At 41.5% G+C, this 24,814-nt stretch overlaps 1 protein-coding gene across 1 annotated transcript in view; it reads right to left on the reverse strand.

Moving 5' to 3' along the window:
* Window positions 1-597: 597 nt before the first annotated feature.
* The window catches only part of EDEM3 (ER degradation enhancing alpha-mannosidase like protein 3), a 104,114-nt gene continuing 79,897 nt past the window's right edge, over window positions 598-24,814 (reverse strand). Inside the window, exons 18-20 of the mRNA XM_044300523.1 lie at window positions 11,247-11,412; window positions 8,007-8,192; window positions 598-3,381 (exon numbers count right to left, since the gene is read on the reverse strand). Of these exons, the coding sequence (XP_044156458.1) occupies window positions 3,005-3,381; window positions 8,007-8,192; window positions 11,247-11,412 (729 nt within the window). The 3' untranslated portion in view covers window positions 598-3,004. The remainder of the gene's footprint in view (window positions 3,382-8,006; window positions 8,193-11,246; window positions 11,413-24,814) is intronic.

The raw sequence follows: 24,814 nt of genomic DNA on the forward strand, positions 1-24,814 counted from the left end.
ACACTGACAGCATGGTAATGTAATCTGTTGAATGTGAGACAGGAAAGGCATTGAATTTGTGCATGCTGATAACACCAATGTACCTGGAACATTCAGTGGGAAAAAAAAAAAAAACTATTATTAAGAAGATAGTGGACTCGTATTACACATTGATTTCATGTAAAACTAAGCCAACCAGCTGGCTCAACTCAGGTCATGCTGTACGGGCATATTAGCTAAATGCAGGCAGAAAGAGTGGCAAAACCATTAACCAGACACTTGTGGCCATCATAAATGTAAACGCCAGACTATGACCAGCAAGAAGTAAACCTGTTGTGTGGCGCACAGTGTGCCTGTAAAATAAAGAGAGTCTATAACTGTTTGCAGGGGCATAGGAATACTTCAACAGCACCATGCAAAGCATTACTATTCTAGCGGCATAACAGCAACTGTTGCCAGCAGAAAACTGAATGATGATAGAAAATTTCACAAAGGACAAGATGGTAAAGAAAACCAAAAGGCTAGTCTAAAAAAAATATAATAAGGTGATAGCATATTTTGTGTGCGTTTTCGAAGCTTTTTCTTAACAGTCTGATAATCAACAATATTTTATCCGGCAACCATAAAAGGAAGTTTATTAAGCTTTGATAAAAATATTGGCAATAATCATAAAATATACAAGGTGCGATGCAGACAGACCATAAAGTCTCAATAAAGCACACTAAACTCTTAGTGGGAGGTTAGAATTCCCCATACAGTATGTCTACTTCTTAAGAACGTGTGGGCAATAGAGACTGAATGCACAACGCAGACTAATCGATCCGAGCTGGAAAAGTATGAAATGTTAAATCCTGTAGCACACTGGAAGTTACAGCACAGGTACAGCAACCAGAATAACACTACTTTCAGCAAATAAGTTGTATTTCTGATATACCATGAATCAGGTTTTACAGGCGCGCCATGGGAGCACCGGAGAGAGGTGGAGCTTTGGACTGAGCTGCAGTAACCTATGCCTTTTCGAGGGTCTCTGTTTAAATTTAGGATTACAACACAAATTTCAAATTTTCTAAAATAATAAAATTAAAATGAAAAGGGGTTGGTCACTTTCTCAAGAAACTTCTATAAACACCCTCACCGGGTAGGCACTATACTAGGGAATTCCCTCAGCAACCTGTTTCAGTGCCCCCTGCTGACTATGGATATGGTGTGTAAACAGCAGATGCTGGAGGCAGCCGTGTCCATGGCAATCAAGATGGTGGCAATCACACAAAGTTATCCACGTGACTGCTGTCCCAGACCTCTACTGTACTTGTGGTCAAGGCATTTAGTGGATGCGTCTGCGGTAGCGGTCATGTGGGTATATCATTGGACTGTGGCCATCTTGAAAGATATGGATGTTGTGGTCGCCAGCCTCCACTGTCAGCACACCAGACCCATGTACAAATGGGCACTGATGAGAAGTGGGCCACGAGGGGTTTCCTAAGATAGTGCCCACTAGGTTATGGTGTCATAGAAATTCTTTGAGAAAGTGGCCAACAACTTTAATATTTCAAATTTGACCCAAGAAAATGCATTGGGTTTCAAATAGCTTTACAATGATAACTGGAAGAATATTACATTTTAAAATTGAACATCAGCACCCTTATATAAAAATCCAGCAGTGAATTTGACAGTGTCAAATAGGCTAGCTGACAAGCAGAACATCCTAACGGGTCCAAAGATATGCAAGCAGAAGAATTCACATTTATCAGGAAGGTAGGACACCAACCTTTCATAGAAATGCTACACGTACAACTGAATCTTTAATACGAACATAGATGACGATAGAAGAATGAGCACCTGAAAAATACACCATTCCAATACTCTTAAATAATGATGTGCCGTTTCCACCTGTATCTGACCCAAAATATCGCAGTCACACCTAAACAGGATGCCTTTACTGAAAGAGCATATGTCAGCAGGATCAACCCCATTATGCTGAGTAAAACAATACCTCATTTATATTCCTTCATTGCTCTGTTCCTGAGTGCCAGAACTCCTCTGCTCTTAGAACCACTCCCCCATCCCCTTGATTGACAGGGGTAGACATAATGCCAGGGCCTTTAATCTGGCAACTGTGTCGTAGTCCAACTAATGCACATGTGCCGTAGAAGTCATCATCCACCTGAGCAAAGACAAGCATTTGTTCTTCTGGGTGGAGGATTATGTCATTGGTGCATAAGCAATAGTAATCTGCGCTACTGGGGAAGCAGAGGCAGATGCACTGCACATGCGCGATACTGTAGACTACAGCGCAGCGACAAATTATAGGTCCAGGCGAGAAACCTGAAAGTTAATTAACTTCACAATGCATATTAAGGACAAGAAAAGTAGCAACACTGTAAAGAACATTGATTTTAATTAAAAGGTGACCCATGGCTAATGTACTACAGGTGATACATGGATGACCTACAAAAAGGAGATTCTGAAAAATACTGGTCCCTATATTTTCTACATCTATTACAGCTAGTTATGTTATTGCATGGTTGTCCAAAGACTGCTTACTGAGTAATAGCCAAGACTGAAACCACTGAGTACTAAATATGCATTTCCATATCTAATAATAAAACCTGAAGAGAGCTTTAAAGTGGCTGTAAAATTCTTATGCACAAAAATCGTCAATAAATAAGTCTAAACACAGAACCTACCCCATATTTTTTAATTGTAGTGAAGGGAATTTAGATTGTTCTTAATCAGTACAGGTAATTGCTTTCTTACTGAAACAAAGCCCTTTGTAGATCATCATAAAAAATAGAAAATTTCATCTTTACGGTTATAATTGTTTTTGAGCTGAAGAGTCACAGGATCCATCACAACATTTGAAATGGACATGCTTTGGAAACTGTGCATCCACTGAAAAATCTACATAAAGACAATGCCAAGTATCCTCCTTCACATTACTTGTTAACAATGAGCTCTTTCCCTTAGGGAAGGCAAGTAATAAACTTTCCATAATGTACATAGGAGTTCTGAGAAATATTTTTGGTCATAGTTCATCCTTTTCCATCATTTCAAATGCCTCAATATCTTCTTTCCAATCTGCCAATATAGACTCTATTGGCTGACCTTTACTGTCCCACCTCTTATTCTTTGATTCTTCTGGAGTCTGTGACTTCTCTACAGAATTCAGGCTATCTTCAATGTGGGACTGCTCAACTTCCAGTGAGAAGTCTCCATCTTTAGGATTAGGAGAATGGTCTCTATCTGAGGAATGGAGAGTATCAAATTGAGATGCTGGTGAGAAATCGCCTTCAGAGTCCTTTGTGTTCACCAACTCCTCCTGAGGTATCGATTGTTCTTTCGGAATCTGTTTTTGTGAGTCATTTTCTAAAGATCTCTGCTCTCCACTTTCACCTTCCAAATCTAAACACAGAGTAAACAGAATAAATATCTTATGTTCTAGGGAGACAAAAAAATATATTCATTATTAAAGAGGACCTGTCTCGACTCCTGACATGTTGGTTTTAGTAAGTAATTCTACATGAGATGACAATTCTGAAGCATCAGGGCCATTTTTATGACTAAGTTGTGAAGAGCTGACAGGTCCCCTATAAAAATGTTTTTTCAGGACTGTGCAAATAAAGCTCATGCAATACGCTCACGCTTTCCAATATACGTACGGCATTAAAGTTTTGCATGGAGGACTATTACTCTACGGTGGGTGGTGGAAATGGAAATTTGCCCAAAATATTTATTTGGCGTATGCCGCATTTTTGCAGCAATCAGTATCAGTGCAATTACAAGCACTCGCTCCATTCTGAGATGGCGTTCATGGTGAGGTCAGCCATACATATAATATAGTTGGCTAAAAGCAGCTGCTGAAAGATGGGGAATAGGACACTTTCTCCCAACATATACTAAGTCTGTTATATTCACATGCTGAGCTCGGGGAATACGGTTAGGTGGTTAAATTACAAAGATAATACCATTTTTTCAGAGAAAATGACCAATAGGCAATTAAACAATTACAATAAAAAAAAAAAAAAAAAAAAAAAAAAGGACACTAAACTTCAAATCACCAATAAAGATAAAAAGCCTCTAAACCTGCTCACAGTTTGCCAGTCTGCACTGCAGTATTGTACACATGTTCTGGAAACAAACAAACAGTCTTGTAGAAAAGCTGCAGACCCCACAAGGGGGTATCCCCTTCTTCAGCTGGGAAAGGGTCTTAATCTTTATGCCCTACAGAAAGTGCAAAGGACAGAGGCTCCTGATTCAGCCTGCTGTCTTACAGCCAGACACAGGAAAGTGAGAAGGACAAGGTGAGACTTGGCTGATTTCTGGTCAGAAACAGAGGAAATTACTAAAAACTTAATGTTTACGTTCTTTTAACACGCATTGTATTAAAGGTCACAATGAGACAAATTCTGCCCTTTTTAAAAGATTAAGTGAGGGAATCCTTAATCCACATTTATTTTTTAAAGATGGTGCAAAATAGTATAAAAAGATGTGTACATTTCAATTTAAATTAACATGTATTATGTCTCAAAGAAATGCAAGTACTTACTGCTTTCAATAATGTAGTTTGGAACTATTTTACCTTTAAAAATAGTTGCTGAAATTCCATGTGCAGCAGTTAAAAAAGGGGAAGAGACACGATGAACAGAGTAAATCCATTTACCTAGCAGCCTACAGCCTTTAAATAAAGCTGCCTATACATGAGAGATTTTGGGAGGCTGAATAAGCCAATTTAGAGATTTTTTTTTTTTAGTGAAGGTCATCCCCCTCTTTAACTTATGGTGGTGTTCTCCAAACCTTCACAGACCATCCATGGACAACAAGTCATTCATAATACAGCTATTTGAAATGCCTGCATGGCCAGCTTTAGGCATGGCAGCAGCAATTTATTGTGTAAATAAGTGAAAGTTCTGGTATCAGCGGCTTTAAAGTATGGAATGTGAGTGGTGGTCATGGGTGTACGTGTGGCAGAAGATGTTGATCTGTGGACGCTCGGGGAGAATTGTCAAAACTGGTGCATAGAAAAACAAACGTTATTGCCCATAGCAACCAGATTGATCCTTTAATTTTCAAAAGGAGCTCTGAAAAAATAAAAGGTGGAATCTGATTTAATTTTCAAAAGGAGCTCTGAAAAATAAAAGGTGGAATCTGATTTGTTGCTATGGTAAAGTAAGCCAGTTTTCCTTTGAGACAGTTTTGATAAATCACCATGACTGTGCCAAACAAGGTACCTTCTCGTATTTATACTTCTGTACTGCAGTGCACACCCATCTTGGACTTGTCACAATGATTCCTTCTTACACACAAGTAAGGCATATATGAATACAATATAATTCAAATAATGTAGCATCCATTGGTTGTGAATTTTAATAAATATAACCCAAAAACAAATCCTTGATCAGGAAAAAATCATGGCCTGAAATGTTACAGGGGTTGTCCTCTATGTTGACATGCCTACTGGTATATATAATTGATGAGGCCAGCGATAGGCGACAGTAGTCCACTTGACCATAGAAAGACCACCACACTTCTGGTTCACAGGGGAGCAGAAGCAGCAGGGACCGGATCATATGAGCACAAACGGAACTGCTTGAAAGAGATGAGCGCCTTTTTCAGACTGCTGACAACAGTGATTGGCTGCAGCTGTCATGTGTCATATAACGCCAGATCAGCGGTGCAGTGTGTAAACAAGCAGCAACAGTGAGACCAGACAAGCGCTGCAGAGAACCATGCTGGAGAAAGGGGTAAGTATACCATAATTGTTTGTATTTCCAATATTTTTTATCATCCCAAACACATTTTCGCTAAGATTAGCCATGCTATGAAGTGACCAACCCATTTAAGAGTCAACATGTCAGAATAAAAAAAATTGTTCTCAGGAGATAACCCAGTGGCAGAAGTGTCTGGCTACGGCTTGCTTTCTTCTCTCTATTCACTACATATTCACTATCATGAAATCGGAGAATCGGGAGAGATAGCTGTCGGCCAACTTATCACTGATCAGCCAACTTTTCTCATCTACTCGATCAACACAGAAAAAGCAATTTTTCCTCTATTCTATGTTAGGCTAGTTTCACACGAGCCCTAAACTGTTGTTCTAGTACAGAAACAGCCTGAGTTCATTGTATCCTCCATAGCCAGATACTACTGTCTGTCTATAATGGGATCGTGGGGATCTGGAATTATTATTTGTCTGCCTGAATCTTGGTACTAATGACGGAAATAAGCTCGAAACAGGACGGATCATTTACTGAATGCTATACAAGGGGACTGGGTAGTGCTTGAAATCATTGTCTTCCTCGGTTTTGGTTACCTCTAAGAAATCAGATGCAGCCATCACTGCTTTGCATCAAAAGAGATTCACGGGCAAGGGCATTGCTGCTTATATGATGGCACCAGAACTTATCATTTATTGGATCATCAAGAACTTAAAGGGAACCTGTCACCTGGATTTTAGGTATTGAGCTGAGGACATGCGCTGTAGATCGCCACTAGCACATCCACAATATATTAAGGGGCTGTTATTAATGTTTCCGGAGACCAGCCACGCCAACTGTGAAGGAGCCCAGCACTGTCTGCATCCTCCGAATCTCCTCCTTGCTCCCAGATGTCACAAAGCTAGAGCGCCGTAATCTTGCAATGCGCGAGCTAGTGCATACGCAGTGACGGCACAGTGTTCCTTCCCTGTGCGGGCATCAGCCTCAGGGAATGAATTGCGCATGCGAGATTACGGCGCTCTAGCTTTTTGACGTCGGGGAGCAAGGAGGAGATTCGGAGGATGCGGGCGGTGCTGGGCTCCTTCACAGTGGGGGTGGCTGGGCTCAGTCAGAGAACGCTGGACTCATCTCTGAAGCATGGAGGAGACAGGACTCCTCTAAGGTTAATTTACATATCTATAAAATCGTTTTTTGTTTTTATACACAATAAAAAGCACAGACAGCTGTGGGGACTGGATATTGCGGATGTGCTAGCGGCCATCTAGCAGCGCATGTCCTCAGCTCAATACTCAAAATCCAGGTGACAGGTTCCCTTTAAAGCCGAGAGTTTCAATTCCAGTGCCAAAACAAAACATTGACTTTTTGGTCCATGGCCAGAAAACTCCACAGATCTCAATTCCATAGAGAACCTGTGGTCAGTCCTCAAAAACAGGTGGACAAACAAGAACACAGGAATTGTGATAAACACCAGGCACTGATTAGGCAAGAATGGATTGCTATCAGTCAGGAGTTGGTCTAGAAGCTGACATCCAGCATTCCAGGGCAAAGATTGAATCTTCGCTTAAACTTGATGTATTTGTCAATAAAAGTTAAAGGGCATCTGTCAGCAGGTTTGTACCTATGGAACCAGCTGACCTGTTACATGTACACTTGGCAGCTGAAGACATCTGTGTTGGTCCCATGTTTATATGTGCTCACATTGCTGAGAACAATTAAGTTAAAATATGCAAATAAGCTTCTAGGAGCAACAGGGGCGTTGATGTTACACCTAGAGGCTCTGCTGTCTGCACGAGTTATGCAAGGTTTATAGGGAACAGCAGTTAAATATAAAGTGGAGCCCCAAGTAACGGCAATGCCCTTGTTGCTCCTAGAGGCTCATTTGTATATATTAAAACATCATTTTTATCAACAATGCGGGCACATATGAATATGGGATCAACACAAATGCCTTCAGCTGCCAAGTGCCAATGTCAAAAGGTACAAATCTGCTAACAGATACCCCTTAAAAAAAAAAAAAAAAACGAAAGGATTATAATTATACTTCAGTTTACCATGGAAACATTTGGGAAAACGATCTGAACACACTAAAGCAGCAAACTGTGAAAACCTACATTTTTGTCAGTCTGAAAACCTTTAGCCATGACTGCACAAACATTAATTGTCTTGATCAAGAGTATTTAGGGGCTGCAGCATGTCAGCATGTGCCTTGACCCTTTCAATGTTTATCCATGCACAGTGGCTGATCCGTATGAGGCACTTTGCCCAGGTGAACTTCTTAGAAGCAGTCTTGACATGAATGCATTAATAGATTACCTCTGTCTTTGGCTTTGTCAGAGAGAAGAACCTCCACTTCTTGGTATTCACGAATGGCATCAAGTATTATATTTCCTTCCTTGCTGAATAAAAACAACATGGGGATTACTACGTCATCTGTGTTTTTCCCATCACCTGCCATTTGGAAAAGTGGAGCTGTATCACTGCTGCTGCCCTCATTGTCATCTGTAAAAATGTAAGGAACATACATATAAATAAGACATAAATATGTAGCTGTCCTAGCATCTACCTATCATATACACTATGTACTATAGCTTCACTAAACTGAGATATGCTCAAAAAGCTAATATACATATTACTACTGTATTCATAGGCAGAATATTCAGCAAAACTTGTCAATTACACATTTAATTATTTGCTGTTTTTGACTTCAGTTGCACACAGGACCATGGTGTCGGTGATTGATAGCACTCCCTATATAAGTAGCTATAGAGAGATAGGCGTCAGTCATTGATAGTTATTCATGGGGCTTGTCTTTAATGGTCACTAACTTTTCAAACAACTAACTGTGCAAGCAATAGTACATGCGGCCAGAAGAAAATTTGTAATATATATCTCAGTGAGAAATGTCTAGTTCTCATGTTAGCAGCGGTTTACTCCACCCCCTTGGTAAATGCTTTTCTCTGTGAAATGTGCTTTGAATCTATCCAGGATGGGAGCAGCTCAAAGAACTATGTCGGACATGTCATAGTTTTATTCCGACAGAGAATGCCATCAATAACTGATCCTAACAGAATGTGCCATCTTAAGCTCAGAAAGGGCAGAGGCCAAAACATATAAAATAAAAATTGTTGCTGAATCTTTTTTCACAGAACAATCTGCTCAGCTCCTTCTGCTCTATATATATGAAGACTGCAATTTGTATTGTATTTTGTGATGACTGGTTCTCTTTAACAACTGAAACTGTGACCCTCAAGCCATTATTGGTATAGAACTATGATATGCACTATGGCACTACCTCAAAGAGGTATCCCCATCTCGGAATTTATGGCATATCCACAGATATCCCTAACTTTTTGTGAGTAGTGTATCTGTCTTAGGGCTCTTTCACACCTGCGTTCTTTTCTTCCGGCATAGAGTTCAGTCGTCGGGGCTCTATGCCGGAAGAATCCTGATCAGGATTATCCTAATGCATTCAGAATGGAGTGAAATCCGTTCAGGATGCATCAGGATGTCTTCAGTTCCGGAACAGAAAGTTTTTTGGCCGGAGAAAATACCGCAGCATGGTGCGCTTTTTGCTCCGGCCAAAAATCCTGAAGACTTGCCGCAAGGCCGGATCCAAAATGAATGCCCATTGAAAGGCATTGATCCGGATCCGGCCTTAAGCTAAACGTTGTTCCGGCACATTGCCGGATGCGGCGTTTAGCTTTTTCTCAATGGTTACCATGGCTGCCGGGACGCTAAAGTCCCGGCAGCCATGGTAAAGTGTAGTGGGGAGCGGGGGAGCAGCATACTTACTGTCCGTGCGGCTCCCGGGTGCTCCAGAGTGACATCAGGGCGCCCCAAGCGCATGGATCACGTGATCACACGGCACGTCATCCATGCGTACGAGGCGCTCTGACGTCATTCTGGAGCGCCCTGGGAGCCGCACGGACTGCAAGTATGCCGCTCCCCGCTCCTACTATGGCAACCAGGACTTTAATAGCGTCCTGGCTGCCACAGTAACACTGAAAGCATTTTGAAAGTGGAGTACACGCCGGATCCGGACAACACAAGTGTGAAAGAGGCCTTACGGGAGAAATTTATGGAAAACATAAAAAGTTCACACTACAGTGATATTGCATTATGAAAGTAGGGCATTTAAGTAGAAGCATGAAGTGGTCATTTCTTCATCTGAAACAATTTAGTGAAACAAAAGACAGTGGTGGGTATACCCTCACAAAATATGTTAATGTCTCAAAAACTTGTCATGTGGCCTTGAGCATCAATTAAAGCTTGACAACAATGTCTCATGCTGTTCACAAGTCGACTGATGTATGGCATCCCACTATTCTTGAAGTAGAGCCCTAAAGTCATTGAGGTTTTGGGGTACAGAGTTACAAGCCTCTACATGGCAACTCAGCTAAAAACCCTTAGGTTTTCAAAGGGATTCAGGTCTAGAGAAAGTGCAGACCACTCCATTTGAGATAACCCCGTCTCCAGCAGACGTTTCCTAATGATGCAACCTTGATGAGCCTTCGTATTGTCGTCCATGAAGATGAAATTAGGCCTGTGTGTTCATACAGAGGCACAATGACTGGATTAATGATGTTATTCAAGTATTATGGGCTTGTCACTGTACCATTTACAAAGTGTAGGACAATTCTGCATCAACGAGGCTCACCTGTCCACACTAACACCACAACAACCACCAAAGGCTAGTCTGGAGACAACAGTGGCTGATGCATACCGCTCTCCTTGACATCTTCAACATCATTGTCAGCGATTATTTCTGCTCAGCATGACTCATCAGTGAACAGCACTGAGCCCCACTGGTCCCTCGTTCAGTGTAGATGTGCCGCTCACCTCCCTTAAATATGCCTGGAGTTGTGTGGCATTCATCATACAGTTCCGCAGTCATCAGTGTGGGATGTGGCCAAAGGACATCCACTTCTATGCCTTTCTGAGACTCTTCCAGTCTCTCTGTTGCAACCTGCTGATAACACTCTGTAACACTCTAATCTCAGTGGCAACTTCCATCCGAGAACATCCTGCTAAAAGCCTCGCAATGGCGAGATACTGTTGATCAATTATTAGAAGTCGTCTTAGTCTCATGATGTCAAAAAATCAACAGCATGATAAGGAGGACTGTTTAAATACTAGTTGAACCAGGAATGGGCGATTCATTGATCAAACACCTATTCTGCCGAATTTTGCCGTTAAGCTCCTACTTAGAGAACAGCAAGCTTTGAAAAAGTACTGAAACATTGAACAGTTTGACATGTGCATTCAAAGGTTTATAGAAGGTCACATTAAATTCACCTGCAAAGGATATAGTGCATTTTAGGTTCATCCTGAAATTTCACCCACAAGCCAAATATTCCTACCTTTTTGTGAGTAGTGTATGTTCAAGGTGCAGGTGTACTCTTATACCCAGAACAGGGCCCTGTCTAGAGAGGTGGGACATTTATGGCATATCCTGTGGAAATAATATTTCCACAGGATATGAACAAACAGGTGATCTAGACAACCTCACCAAGCCTTTTAAAACATGATCCATAAGTGGTTGAAATAACTTACCTATAACAATACCTCCAATTGCACCAGCCTTCTGCACATTCCTAGCCTTCTCAGCAAACATGCACTGGCCCCGTTGCATCAGTGCAATTCTCCCTTTAATTACTCCAGAATTAGTAATCTCTGAGCAGCCACTATAAGGCTCAGTTTTGGCTACAAATCCACGACACTGTAACAAAGATGACTTGTTAATAGACTGATCACGAGTGCCATTTTTCATCACATTTACATATTTTTAATAAACCCTCAGTCGGTTCAGTACATTGGAATTAATGGCAGCAAATCTAACCTCATATGTATATGAAGAATATTACATTGTTGGTGTAGGAACAACTAAAACTCACTCCTCATCATTTATAAGAAGTCCTAAAGGTGAAAGACAAGGAAATAAAAGGCTAAGACTGCAAAGTTCACCGACTTAAATCAGCCATTGGCATGTAGATAAGGGCTGTCAAGGCATGCTGCAAGTCATATTTACCCAGCAACCAGAGAGATACAGGTTGGAGACCAGTGGTGTAGACAAATACTATCCATGATTTAGGCTGGCTGCCAAATTTAGATGCAGAAGAACAGCATCATCTGGATGGTCTTTTTCGATCCATAGGGCTCATGCACGAGAAAAAAAAATTCTCGTGTCCATTAATTTTATTTTTATTTTTTTGCAGCCTGTGTGCGTTTGTTGCTTGTGTGAACGCATTGCACCTGCACTGAATTCGGACCCATTCATTTCTATGGGGCTCTGCACATGAGCGGTGATTTTCAAGCATTCTAGCAATTGAGGGTTAAAAAAAAAATTAACTCACCTTCTCCAATTGATTGCGTAGCTGCCGGTCTCCTGTTCTTTCTTCAGGACCCGTCGTGACATCATTGTGCTCATCACGTGATACATCACATGATCCATCACCGTGGTGATGGACCATGTGATGAGCTCAGTGACAACACCGCAGGTCCTTTGACAGGTCCTGAAGAAAGAACAGGAGATCGGCAGCTATGCGATCCATTAGAGGAGGAGAGTTAATTAAAAAAAAAAATTTTTAACCCTCAATTGGCCTTCGACTAAGTATTCTGTATTAAAGAATGCTATTATTTTCCATTTTAACCATGTTATAAAGGGAAAATAATAAAATTTACAGAATACTGAACCCAAACCCGAATCGGCCAAACATGCCGATTTTTCTCACGCACGTGCAAAACGCTATATATATATATATATATATATATCTCTATCTATCTATCTATATCACATGTTCCCCATAACAGTGACATCCACAGCGATCCCCATAACAGTGACATACACAAATCAAGGCAACTGGACGTACTGTAGATTTCTTGAAAACGTTTCACTCGTTCTTCCAACGAGCTTTCTCAATTCTGAGAAAGCTCGTTGGAAGAACGAGTGAAACGTTTTCAAGAAATCTACAGTACGTCCAGTTGCCTTGATTTATTCTTTACAGATATATACCATGACCTGGATAAATGAGAACCTTCACAGACCGTGACATCCACAGTGCCCCTAATAAGTGACCTCCACAACCCCCTGCCTCCCTTAACAGAAGTGTAATAATATTACAGGCTATAGCTACTAGAGATATGTTGTTGATCCAGGGAGTTATTCTGATTGGAGTCGGGAAATATTTTTTTCCCCCGAAGTGAAGAAAAATTGGCTTCACAGGGGTTTTGTTGCCTTCCTATGGATCAACTTACAGGATAACAGGCCGAACTGGATGGACAGATGTCTTTTTTCAGCCTTATAAACTATGTTACTATGTAACAGTGACAACCACAGTGGCCTTATAACGGTGAAACCTGGTGAAACTGTATGTCCGTGAGAAGACTGAAGGACCTGCAAGCTTCTATTGGCCAATAGCGGTCATGTGACCGTGTGTATGTCAGTTAGGATATGAGTGAAGGACCTGCCAACTTTTATTGGCTAATACAGGTCATGTGATGGTCTAAAACCTATCTAAGCACAAATTTACCTATATGCCAAATTTGGTGCAGATCGGTCCAGTGCATAAATGAGATATAGAAAGTCATTTTTCATATAGAATGTGTTGGCAGATGGGAACCATTTGGCCCATCTAGTCTGCCCAATAAACTGAATACTATGAATAGCCCCTGGCCCTATCTTATATGAAGGATGGCCTTATGCCTGTCCCATGCATGCTTAAACTCCTTCACTGTATATGCAGCTACCACTTCTGTAGGAAGGCTATTCCATGCATCCACTACTCTCTCAGTAAAGTAATACTTCCTGATATTACTTTTAAACCTTTGCCCCTCTAATTTAATAATATGTCCTCTTGTAGCAGTTTTTCTTCTTTTAAATATTCTCTTTTACCTTGTTGATTTCCTTTATGTGTTTTAAAATTTCTATCATATCTCCTCTGTCTCGTCTTTCTTCCAAGCTATACATGTTAAGGTCCTTTAATCTTTCCTGGCAAGTTTTATCCTGCAATCCATGTACCAGTTTAGTAGCTCTTCTCTGAACTCTCTCCAAAGTATCAATATCCTTCTAGGAGATATGGTCTCCAGTACTGAGCAAAATACTCCAAATGAGGTCTCACTAGTGCTCTGTAGAGCGGCATGAGCACCTCCCTCTTTCTACTGGCAATTCCTCTCCCTATACACCCAAGCATTCTGCTAGCATTTCTTGCTGCTCTATGACATTGTCTGCCTACCTTTAAGTCTTCTGAAATAATGACCCCTAAATCCCTTTCCTCAGATACTGAGGTTAGGACTGTATCACAGATTTTATATTCTGCTCTTGGGTTTTTACGCCCAAGGTGCATTATCTTGCACTTATCAACATTTAATTTTAGTTGCCAGATTTTTCACCATTCCTCTAGTTTTCCTAAATTCTTTGGTGTATCCCTCCAGGAACATCAACCCTGTTACAAATCTTTGTGTCATAAGCAAAAAGACACCTTACCATCGAGGCCTTTTGCAATTTCGCTGATAAAGATATTAAACAATATGGGTCCCAGAACAGATCCCTGAGGTACCCCACTGGTAACAAGACCATGGTCTGAATATACTCCATTGACTACAACCCTCTGTTGTCTGTCCCTCAGCCACTGCCTAATCCATTCAACAATATGGGAGTCCAAGCCCAAAGACTGGAATTTATTGATAAGCCTTCTATGTGGGACAGTATCAAAAGCCTTACTAAAGTCTAGATAAGCGATGTCTACTGCACCTCCACCGTCTATTATTTTAGTCACCCAATCAAAAAAATGCAATAAGATTAGTTTGACATGATCTCCCTGAAGTAAACCCATGCTGTTTTTTATCTTTCAATCCATGGGATTTTAGATGTTCCACAATCCTCTCCTTAAGTATGGTTTCCATTAAATGCCCTATTCCTCCCTACTACCTTTCTTGTAAATGGGCACAACATTTGCTAATTTCCTATCTTTTGTATCTGTTTATAAATAAATGGCAGCACAGACATAAATGTTGATGATACAAGGGTGCAAGGCCCAATGGGAATAAGCAATTACCCACACAAAAACAAAAAAGGGCAGCACGCCAAAAAATTAAAAGAAAAAAAGTTTATTGACCCAGTGGTACAGCGATGTTTCAGCTCAACAATAGAGCTTTTCTCAACAGAAATGTTTTTTCTTAAAATTTTTGGGACTGCTGCCCTTTTTCATATATATCTATACACACACACACACACACACACAGTACAGACCAAAAGTTTGGACACACCTTCTCATTCAAAGAGTTTTCTATATTTTCATGACTATGAAAATTGTAGATTCACACTGAAGGCATCAAAACTATGAATTAACACATGTGGAATTATATACATAACAAAAAAGGGTGAAACAACTGAAAATATGTCATATTCTAGGTTCTGCAAAGTAGCCACCTTTTGCTTCGATTACTGCTTTGCACACTCTTGATGAGCTTCAAGAGGTATTCACCTGAAAATGGTCTTCCAACAGTCTTGAAGGAGTTCTCAGAGATGCTTAGCACTTGTTATCCCTTTTGCCTTCACTCTGCGGTCCAGCTCACCCCAAACCATCTCGATTGGGTTCAGGTCTGGTGACTGTGGAGGCCAAAGTGACTGTGGAGGCCAGGTCATCTGGCGCAGCACCCCATCCCTCTCCTTCATGGTCAAATAGCCCTTACACAGCCTGGAGGTGTTTTTGGAGTCATTGTCGTGTTGAAAAATCAATGATGGTCCAACTAAACGCAAACCGGATGGAATACCATGCCGCTGCAAGATGCTGTGGTAGCCATGCTGGTTCAGTATGCCTTCAATTTTGAATAAATCCCCAACAGTGTCACAATCAAAGCACCCCCACACCATCTCTTCCATACTTCACAGTGAGAACCAGGCATGTAGAGTCCATGCGTTCACCTTTTCTGCGTTGCACAAAGACACATTGGTTGGAACCAAAAATCTCAAATTTGGACTCATCAGACCAAAGCACAGATTTCCACTGGTCTAATGTCCATTCCTTGTATTCTTTAGCTCAAACAAGTCTCTTCTGCTTGTTGCCTGTCCTTAGCAGTGGTATCCTAGCAGATATTCTACCAAGAAGGCCTGATTCACACAGTCTCCTCTTAACAGTTGTTCTAGAGATGTGTCTGCTGCTAGAACTCTGTGTGGCATTGACCGGGTCTCTAATCTGAGCTGCTGTTAACCTGCGATTTCTGAGGCTGGTGACTCGGATGAACTTATCCTCCGCAGCAGAGGTGACTCTTGGTCTTCTTTTCCTGGGGCGGTCCGCATGTGAGCCAGTTTCTTTGTAGCGCTTGATGGTTTTTGTGACTGCACTTGGGGACACTTTCAAAGTTTTCCCAATTTTTCGGACTGACTGACCTTCATTTCTTAAAGTAATGATGGCCACTCGTTTTTCTTTACTTGGCTGCTTTTTTCTTGCCATAATACAAATTCTAACAGTCTATTCAGTAGGACTATCAGCTGTGTATCCACCTGACTTCTCCACAACGCAACTGATGATCTCAACCCCATTTATAAGGCAAGAAATCCCACTTATTAAACCTGACAGGGCACACCTGTGAAGTGAAAACAATTTTAGGTGACTACCTCTTGAAGCTCAGCAAGAGAACGCCAAGAGTGTGCAAAGCAGTAATCAAAGCAAAAGGTGGCTACTTTGAAGAACATAGAATATGACATATTTTCAGTTCTTTCACACTTTTTTGTTATGTATATAATTCCACATGTGTTAATTCATAGTTTTGATGCCTTCAGTGTGAATCTACAATTTTCATAGTCATGAAAATATAGAAAACTCTTTGAATGAGAAGGTGTGTCCAAACTTTTGGTCTGTACTGTGTGTGTGTATATATATATATATATATATATATATATATATACACAGACGTGGACAAAATTGTTGGTACCCTTTGGTCAATGAAAGAAAAAGTCACAATGGTCACAGAAATAACTTTAATCTGACAAAAGTAATAATAAATTAAAATTCTATAAATGTTAACCAATGAAAGTCAGACATTGTTTTTCAACCATGCTTCAACAGAATTATGTAAAAAAATAAACTCATGAAACAGGCATGGACAAAAATGATGGTACCCCTAACTTAATATTTTGTTGCGCAACCTTTTGAGGCAATCACTGCAATCAAACGCTTCCTGTAACTGTCAATGAGACATCTGCACCTCTCAGCAGGTATTTTGGCCCACTCCTCATGAGCAAACTGCTCCAGTTGTGTCCGGTTTGAAGGGTGCCTTTTCCAGACTGCATGTTTCAGCTCCTTCCAAAGATGCTCAATAGGATTGAGGTCAGGGCTCATAGAAGGCCACTTTAGAATAGTCCAATTTTTTCCTCTTAGCCATTCTTGGGTGTTTTTAGCGGTGTGTTTTGGGTCATTGTCCTGTTGCAAGACCCATGACCTGCGACTGAGACCAAGCTTTCTGACACTGGCTAGTACATTTCTCTCTAGAATTCCTTGATAGTCTTGAGATTTCATTGTACCCTGCACAGATTCAAGACACCCTGTGCCAGACGCAGCAAAGCAGCCCCAGAACATAACAGAGCCTCCTCCATGTTTCACAGTAGGGACAGTGTTCTTTTCTTGATATGCTTCATTTTTTCGTCTGTGAACATACAGCTGATGTGCCTTGGCAAAAACTTCGATTTTTGTCTCATCTGTCCACAGGACATTCTCCCAGAAGCTTTGTGGCTTGTCAACATGTAGTTTGGCATATTCCAGTCTTGCTTTTTTATGATTCGTTTTCAACAATGGTGTCCTCCTTGGTCGTCTCCCATGTAGTCCACTTTGGCTCAAACAACGACGGATGGTGCGATCTGACACTGATGTTCCTTGAGCATGAAGTTCACCTTGAATCTCTTTAGAAGTCTTTCTAGGCTCTTTTGTTACCATTCGGATTATCCGTCTCTTAGATTTGTCATCAATTTTCCTCCTGCGGCCACGTCCAGGGAGGTTGGCTACAGTCCCATGGATCTTAAACTTATGAATAATATGTGCAACTGTACTCACAGGAACATCTAGTTGCTTGGAGATGGTCTTATAGCCTTTACCTTTAACATGCTTGTCTATAATTTTCTTTCTGATCTCTTGAGACAGCTCTTTCCTTTGCTTCCTCTGGTCCATGTCGAGTGTGGTACACACCATATCACCAAACAACACAGTGATTACCTGGAGCCATATATATAGGCCCAATGGCTGATTACAAGGTTGTAGACACCTGTGATGCTAATTAGTGGACACACCTTGAATTAACATGTCCCTTTGGTCACATTATGTTCTGTGTTTTCTAGGGGTACCATCATTTTTGTCCATGCCTGTTTCATGAGTTTATTTTTTTACATAATTCTGTTGAAGCATGGTTGAAAAACAATGTCTGACTTTCATTGGTTAACATTTATAGAATTTTAATTTATTATTACTTTTGTCAGATTAAAGTTATTTCTGTGACCATTGTGACTTTTTCTTTCATTGACCAAAGGGTACCAACAATTTTGTCCACGTCTGTATATATATATATATATATATATATATATATATATATATATATACACACACACACACACACACACATATATACATATATAATAAGCCATTTAACCCTTTCTGCTAGATTCGTTCAGTGGCATATGCTTTAAGTTTGGGGGAGGGGGCAGCAGCATTAACCCCTTCAGAACCCTGACTTCTCTCACCTTATGGACCAGGCCATTTTTATTTATATAAAAATAAAATGAAAAAAATGTACTAAATTTCTCTGCTTTTAGAACAGATAGTGATACCTCCTAATAGTGATCACTTTACATTTCCCATATGTCTACTTCATGTTTGGATCATTTTGTAAATTACATTTACTTTTTTTTTGGGACGTTAGAAGGCTTTGAAGGAAATCTTTAAATTTTTCAGAAAATCCACTTTTTAAAAGGACCAGTTCAGGTCTGAAGTCACTTTGTGAGGCTTACATAATAGAAACCACCCAATAAATGGCCCCGTTTTAGAAACTAAATCCCTCAAGGTATTCTAAACCGATTTTACTAACTTTCTTAACCTTTTAGATGTTCCACAAAAATTAAAAGAAAATGTAGATGAAATGTCAGAATTTCACTATTTTGGCAGATTTTCCATTTTAATCCATTTTTTTCAGTAACAAAGCAAGGGTTAACAGCCAAACAAAACTCAATATTTATTGCCCTGATTCTGTAGTTTACAGAAACACCCCATATGTGGTTGTAAACTGCTGTGACGGGCACACGGCAGGGCGCAGAAGGAAAGGAACGCCATATGGTTTTTGGAGGGCAGATTTCACTGCAATGTCACATTTGAAGACCCCCTGATGCACCCCTAGAGTAGAAACTCCCAAAAAAAATAATAAAAAATAAAATAAAATCTGTAGTTTCCAAAATAGGGTCAAGGTGGCAGTTTTGTTGGTACTATTTTAGGGTACATATGATTTTTGGTTGCTCTATATTACACTTTTTGTGATGTAAGGTAAGTGCTGTTTTGGCACTGTTTTTATTTTTTGTTATTTACAATGTTCATCTGACAGGTTAGATCGTGTGGTATTTTTATAGGGCAGGTTGTTACGGATGCGACAATACCAAATATGACTGTTTGTTTCAGTTTACCATAATAAAGCATTTTTGAAAAAAAAATTTTTTTTGCATCTCCATATTCTGAAAGCCATATTTTTTTTATTTTTTTTTGGGGCGACTGTCTTATGTAGGGGCTCATTATTTTTGGTATGAGATGATTGATTGGTACAATTTTAGGGTGTATGACTTTTTGATTGCTTGGTATCACACTTTGTGGTGTTAAGTTGATAAAAAAAAAAAGGCTTTTATGACCCACTTTTTTTATGGTGCTCATCTGAGTGTTTAGGTCATGTCATATTTTTACACAGCAGATACAGCAGGTGCTTACAGATGTGGCAATACCTAATATGTATATACTTTTGTAAATTCAAGTTTTGCACAATATTATTTTTGAAAAAAATAAATAAAATAACCCTGTATTAGTGTCTTCATAGTCAGAGCCATATTTTATTTTTATTTTTTTGGGGCGATTGTCTTAGATAGGGGCTAACTTTTTGCGGGATGAGATGATAGTTATATTAGTACTATTTTGGGGGGCATACGCCTTTTTGATCGCTTGGTGATGCACTTTAAGTAATGTAAGGTCACAAAAAAAATGTTGTTTTTTTTAGCACAGTTTTTATTTTTTTGACGGTGTTCACCTGAGGGGTTAGGTCATGTGATATTTTTATAGAGCCGGTCGATATGGACACGGCAATACCTAATATGTCTACTTTTCTTTTTTTTCCCCTTGTTTTTTTTTCTTGAAACTTTTAATTTTGTTTTGGAAAACTTTATTTTTTTTTAACTTCTTTCTTCACTTTATTTTTTTGTCCCACTCTGGGACTTAAACTTTTGGGGGTCTGATCCCCTTTACAACGCATCCCAAAAATTCTGTATTGAAATGCATTGGCTGCAAGTGTATTACACACTGTAATATACTTACAGCCTGCTTCCTGTGAGATCCAGGGGGCTGGATCTCACAGGCTGTCACGGAAGGCATCAGGCTTCCTTCCCTGCCATCGGTTCCCTGTCAAAGAAGTGCGGGGACCCAATAGCCACCGCACACCTGGCAGGATCTCGCACGTGCCGCGTTCAGCGCTGACCGTGGCAGTGCGAGGGTTAAAGCACCGGCATCAGTGTTTTCACAGAGGCGGGTGCATACAGCAGGGGTCTGGCTATCAGCGACTGCCGCACCCCTGCCACTAATTGGAAGAGCGCAGCACCCTGCACCCGCTAGATCAGCCTGCCGTACATGTACGGAGCTGGTCCTTATGAGGTTAAAAGCTCTGCTTCTTGGTTCTAAATGTTGTTTTTTTGTCATGGACCAATAATCAGGCCAATTATCGGGGATAAATGTTTATAGAAATGCTGGTTTCCAAGAATTGGCCTGTGCAAAAGGTGCCGCTGATCATCCAATGAACCTGCACCAAAAATCATCATTTCTGTGCAGCAGGTCATACTATCTAAAGCAACAATCTGCTGTCCAGGAACATTTTTTTTTTTTATAGGGACAAGGAATCAATGCACCAATCGCCTGTCCCGATACAGCAGAGGTAATTCCTGCATGTAAATGAAGCCCTGATCTCAGATGATGATCAAGCAATTATTGGAAACATTTAGTTCGTTCCTGATAACTGTCTGATACATCGGTCCCTGTAAAAGGGCCCTAAAGGTCTCACTTCAGCAAGTGGCATTTATTGTGTAGAGAAAGTTAATACAAGCACTTAGTCCATAGCTAGAAAAATGTAAAAAAATATGGCTCTAAGAAAATTGCAACACAAAAACACTTTTTTCTAAAAATGCTTTCATTGTGTAAAACGTAAAATAAAAATATATATATAAAAAAATATACATATTTGGTATTGCCGCGTCCGCAACTGGCTCTCCAAAAATCACATGATCTACTCCATTAAGTGAACGGCGTAAAAAATAAAAATAAATAATAATACGCCTTTAGACACAGTTGTATGTACCACCAAAATTGTATCAATAAAAACATCACCTCATCCTACAAAAAGTCCTCACACAAGACCATAGCCAGAAAAAATATGGCTCTAAGAAAATGGCAACACAAAAACATGATTTTTTTTTCCTATTAATTTTCTTATTGCGTAAAACATAAAAAAATAAACATATTTGATATTGTTGCATCTGTAATGACCGGATCTATAAAAATATCACATTTCGTTTTAATTTTTCTTCACTATTTTCCTGGAGCCATAACTTTTTTACATTTCTGGTCACACAGCTGTATGAGGGACAAGTTGTACTTTCTAATGCCACAATTAATTAATCACTGAATCAACTTAATCAATGAAATCACTGACCCAATCTGGGAAGGTGGCAAGCCGAGCGAGGACAGCAGTACAGAGGGGGAGGGATCCGCAGCACCACAACAGGCTGGAAGAGGCAGTGGGGTGGCAAAAGGGAGAAGGCGGGCCACACCAGGCCCGCAACTGTTGCCCGAAGCACCCCCTTGCGGCAATCTCCCTTGCCAAGGGGTAGGTGTTCTGCAGTCTGGCACTTTTTTTAGGAAAGTGCAGACGATAAAAGAATTGTCTTTTGCAACCTGTGCCGTACCAAAATGAGCAGGGGCGTGAACACTAGCAACCTCACCACCACCAGCATGATCTGCCACATGGCATTAAAGCACCATAATAGGTGGGCTGAAGGCCTGGGTCCACAATTAGTGTCTGTGGGTCACTGCCTCCTCTTCCCCTGTGTTGCGTGGTGGCCAATCCCCTGTCCAAGAGGCAGGCCCAGATGCCTCCCGCCCTGCACCTGTACCTTCGCAAGCACCATCAGCTAGTACATCCACTTCTGTGTCCCGGCGCAGCGTACAGATGTCCATACACCAGGCCTTTGAAGTAAAGTGCAAATACCCAGCCACCACCCACAGGCCATAGCACTAAATGCACGCCTTTCCAAATTGCTGGCCCTGGAAATGTTGCCATTTAGGCTTGTAGACAATGAGGCTTTACGCAGCCTGATGGCGGCGGTGGTCCCTTGTTACTCAGTCCCCAGCCACCACTATTTTTCCCTGTGTGCCGTCCCTGTCTTACACCAGCATGTGTCCCGTAACATCACCCGTGCCCTGACCAATGCAGTTATTGGAAAGGTCCACTTAACGACTAACACACGGACAAGTGCTTTTGGCCAAGGACAATACATTTCCCTGACGGCACATTGAGTGAACGTTATGGAGTCATACCCTGGGATGGCACAGGTGCTACCGTTGCCAAGGTTTGCGGGCCCTACTTCCATCAGGATTTCTGCCACCACCTACATTAGTGGCTGAAACCCCCCTTCTCCTCCTCCACTTCCACCTCTGAATTCTCATCTTGCAGCATCAGTGTAGCATTGCAGTTGGGAAGCGGCAACAGGCCACGCCTTAACTAATTTGCTTAGGCGACAAACAGCACACCACCACAGAGCTTTGGCAGGGTATAAGGGACCAGACTGAGCTGTGGCTCTCGCCACTCAACCTACAACCAGGCATGGTTGTGTCTGATAATGGCCGTAACTTGGTGGCGGCTTTGGAGCTCAGCAAGCTCACACACATACCATGCCTAGCCCACATGTTAAACTTAGTGGTTCAGCGGTTTCGCAAAACCTACCCCAACCTGAGCTACTGGTGAAGGTGCGCCACGTGTGTGCCCATTTCTGAAAGTCATCTACAGCTGCTGCCGATCTGGCAACGCTGCAGCAGTGCTTGCAATTGCCAGCTCACCAACTGTTGTGGAGACATGACTACATGTTGGCCAGGCTTTGTGAGCAGCAGAGGGCAGTAGTGGAATACCAGCTGCAACATGGTTGTCGCCTTTCCAGTCAGCTTTTGCTCTACATTAAGCGTTGAGTGGGCATAGATGTCTGATCTCTGTCAGGTATTACGCAACTTTGAGGAATCAACACAGATGGTGAGCAGCGATGCCGCCATTATCAGTATATATATATATATATATATATATATCCCACTTCTGTGTCTACTGAAACGCTCACTGCTCACAATGAAGACGGGTGCTTTGCATGTGGAAGAGGTGGAAATGGGGGAAAGACAGTACACAGGGTGATAGCTAGACCACCCTCAGTTCGTCTTCTTAGTGCGAATTGGATGATGATGAGGAGGAGAAGGAGACAGTTGCCTCCGCTACAGAGGGTAGTACCCATACCGCTACAGAGGGTAGTACCCATAGCAGGTTTTTTCCATTAGTTCAGCGTGGATGAGCCGAAGAGGAGGAAGAGGATGAGGAGATCTAAAGTCATCCTCCTGATGAGGGACAGCAAAGTCTCGTCTGTTGGGACTCTGGCACACATGGCTGACTTTATGTTATACTGCCTTTCCCGTGACTCTCACATTATACGCATTTTGGCCAACACCGATTACCGGTTGTTCACCCTTCTCGACCCCCCCGCTACAAAGAGAACTTCTCATCTCTCATTCCTATGGTGGAGAGGACTAGCAAAATGGTGCAATACCAAAAGATCCTTGTGGAAAAATTGCTCCAAAAATTTCCAGCTGACAATGCCGGCAGCAGAGTACGTAGTTCCTTCGGCAACCGAGGAGGGGAGACAAGGGGAACACACAGCAGTTCCCACAGACGCAGGGCAACACTCTCCAAGGCCTGGAATAATGTTTTAGAGGGTCAGCTCAGCAGCAGACCCTCACCACTAATGTTTTAGAGGGTCATCAGCAGGCCCTTGCCCATAATGTTTTAGATGTCAGATCAGCAGCAGGCCTTTGCCCCTGATGTTTTAGAGCAGGCATCCTCAAACTGCGGCCCTCCAGCTGTTGCAAAACTACAACTCCCAGCATGCCCGAACAGCCTACAGGTATCAGCCTACATCAGGGCATTGTGGGAGTTGTAGTTTTACAACAGCTGGAGGGCCGCAGTTTGAGGATGCCTGTTTTAGAGGGTCAACAGTAGGCCCTAGCTCCTAATGATTTTGAGGGTCACCAGCAGGCCATCAATCATAATTTTTCAAGGGCGTGTATGATGCCCTCCTATATGTGCAGTAAAGGGTGTATTGGAGGGCTGGTTCCTTGTAATTTTTGGCAGTCCTTTCACGTAGTGCATAGGCTTTATGAATGTAGGAGTCCCACAATGTGAATGAGGCCCTACTTTATGTGATATACAGGTTGTATCGGAGCGCCTCTTCCTTGTAATTTTTGCCAGCACTTGCACTTTATATACAAGTAAATATACAGAAAAGAATGTTCCCTAACAATTTTTCCTCTAAAACCCATTTTATCTTCGGTTTGGTGCATATTATTCCAAGTCTGCAAAAGTGGCGTACTACTTGGACAACATCGTTCCCAGCAGCGACCTGGGAGTCCAAGATGCATCCAACCATCCTCTCCATGCTGTTCCCAAACCATTTCAGTGGTGTTTCCATCAATTTCTGAACTTTTCCTGTAAACCAGACACCCTCCACTCTTCACAGCAGGGGTGCCTGGTTTAATGCTCCAGGTTCTCCCATTGACTTCCATTGTGCTCGGGTGCTCTGTAGAGCACCC

This window comes from Bufo gargarizans, chromosome 7, assembly GCF_014858855.1.
Source record: "Bufo gargarizans isolate SCDJY-AF-19 chromosome 7, ASM1485885v1, whole genome shotgun sequence".
Lineage (NCBI taxonomy): Eukaryota > Metazoa > Chordata > Amphibia > Anura > Bufonidae > Bufo > Bufo gargarizans.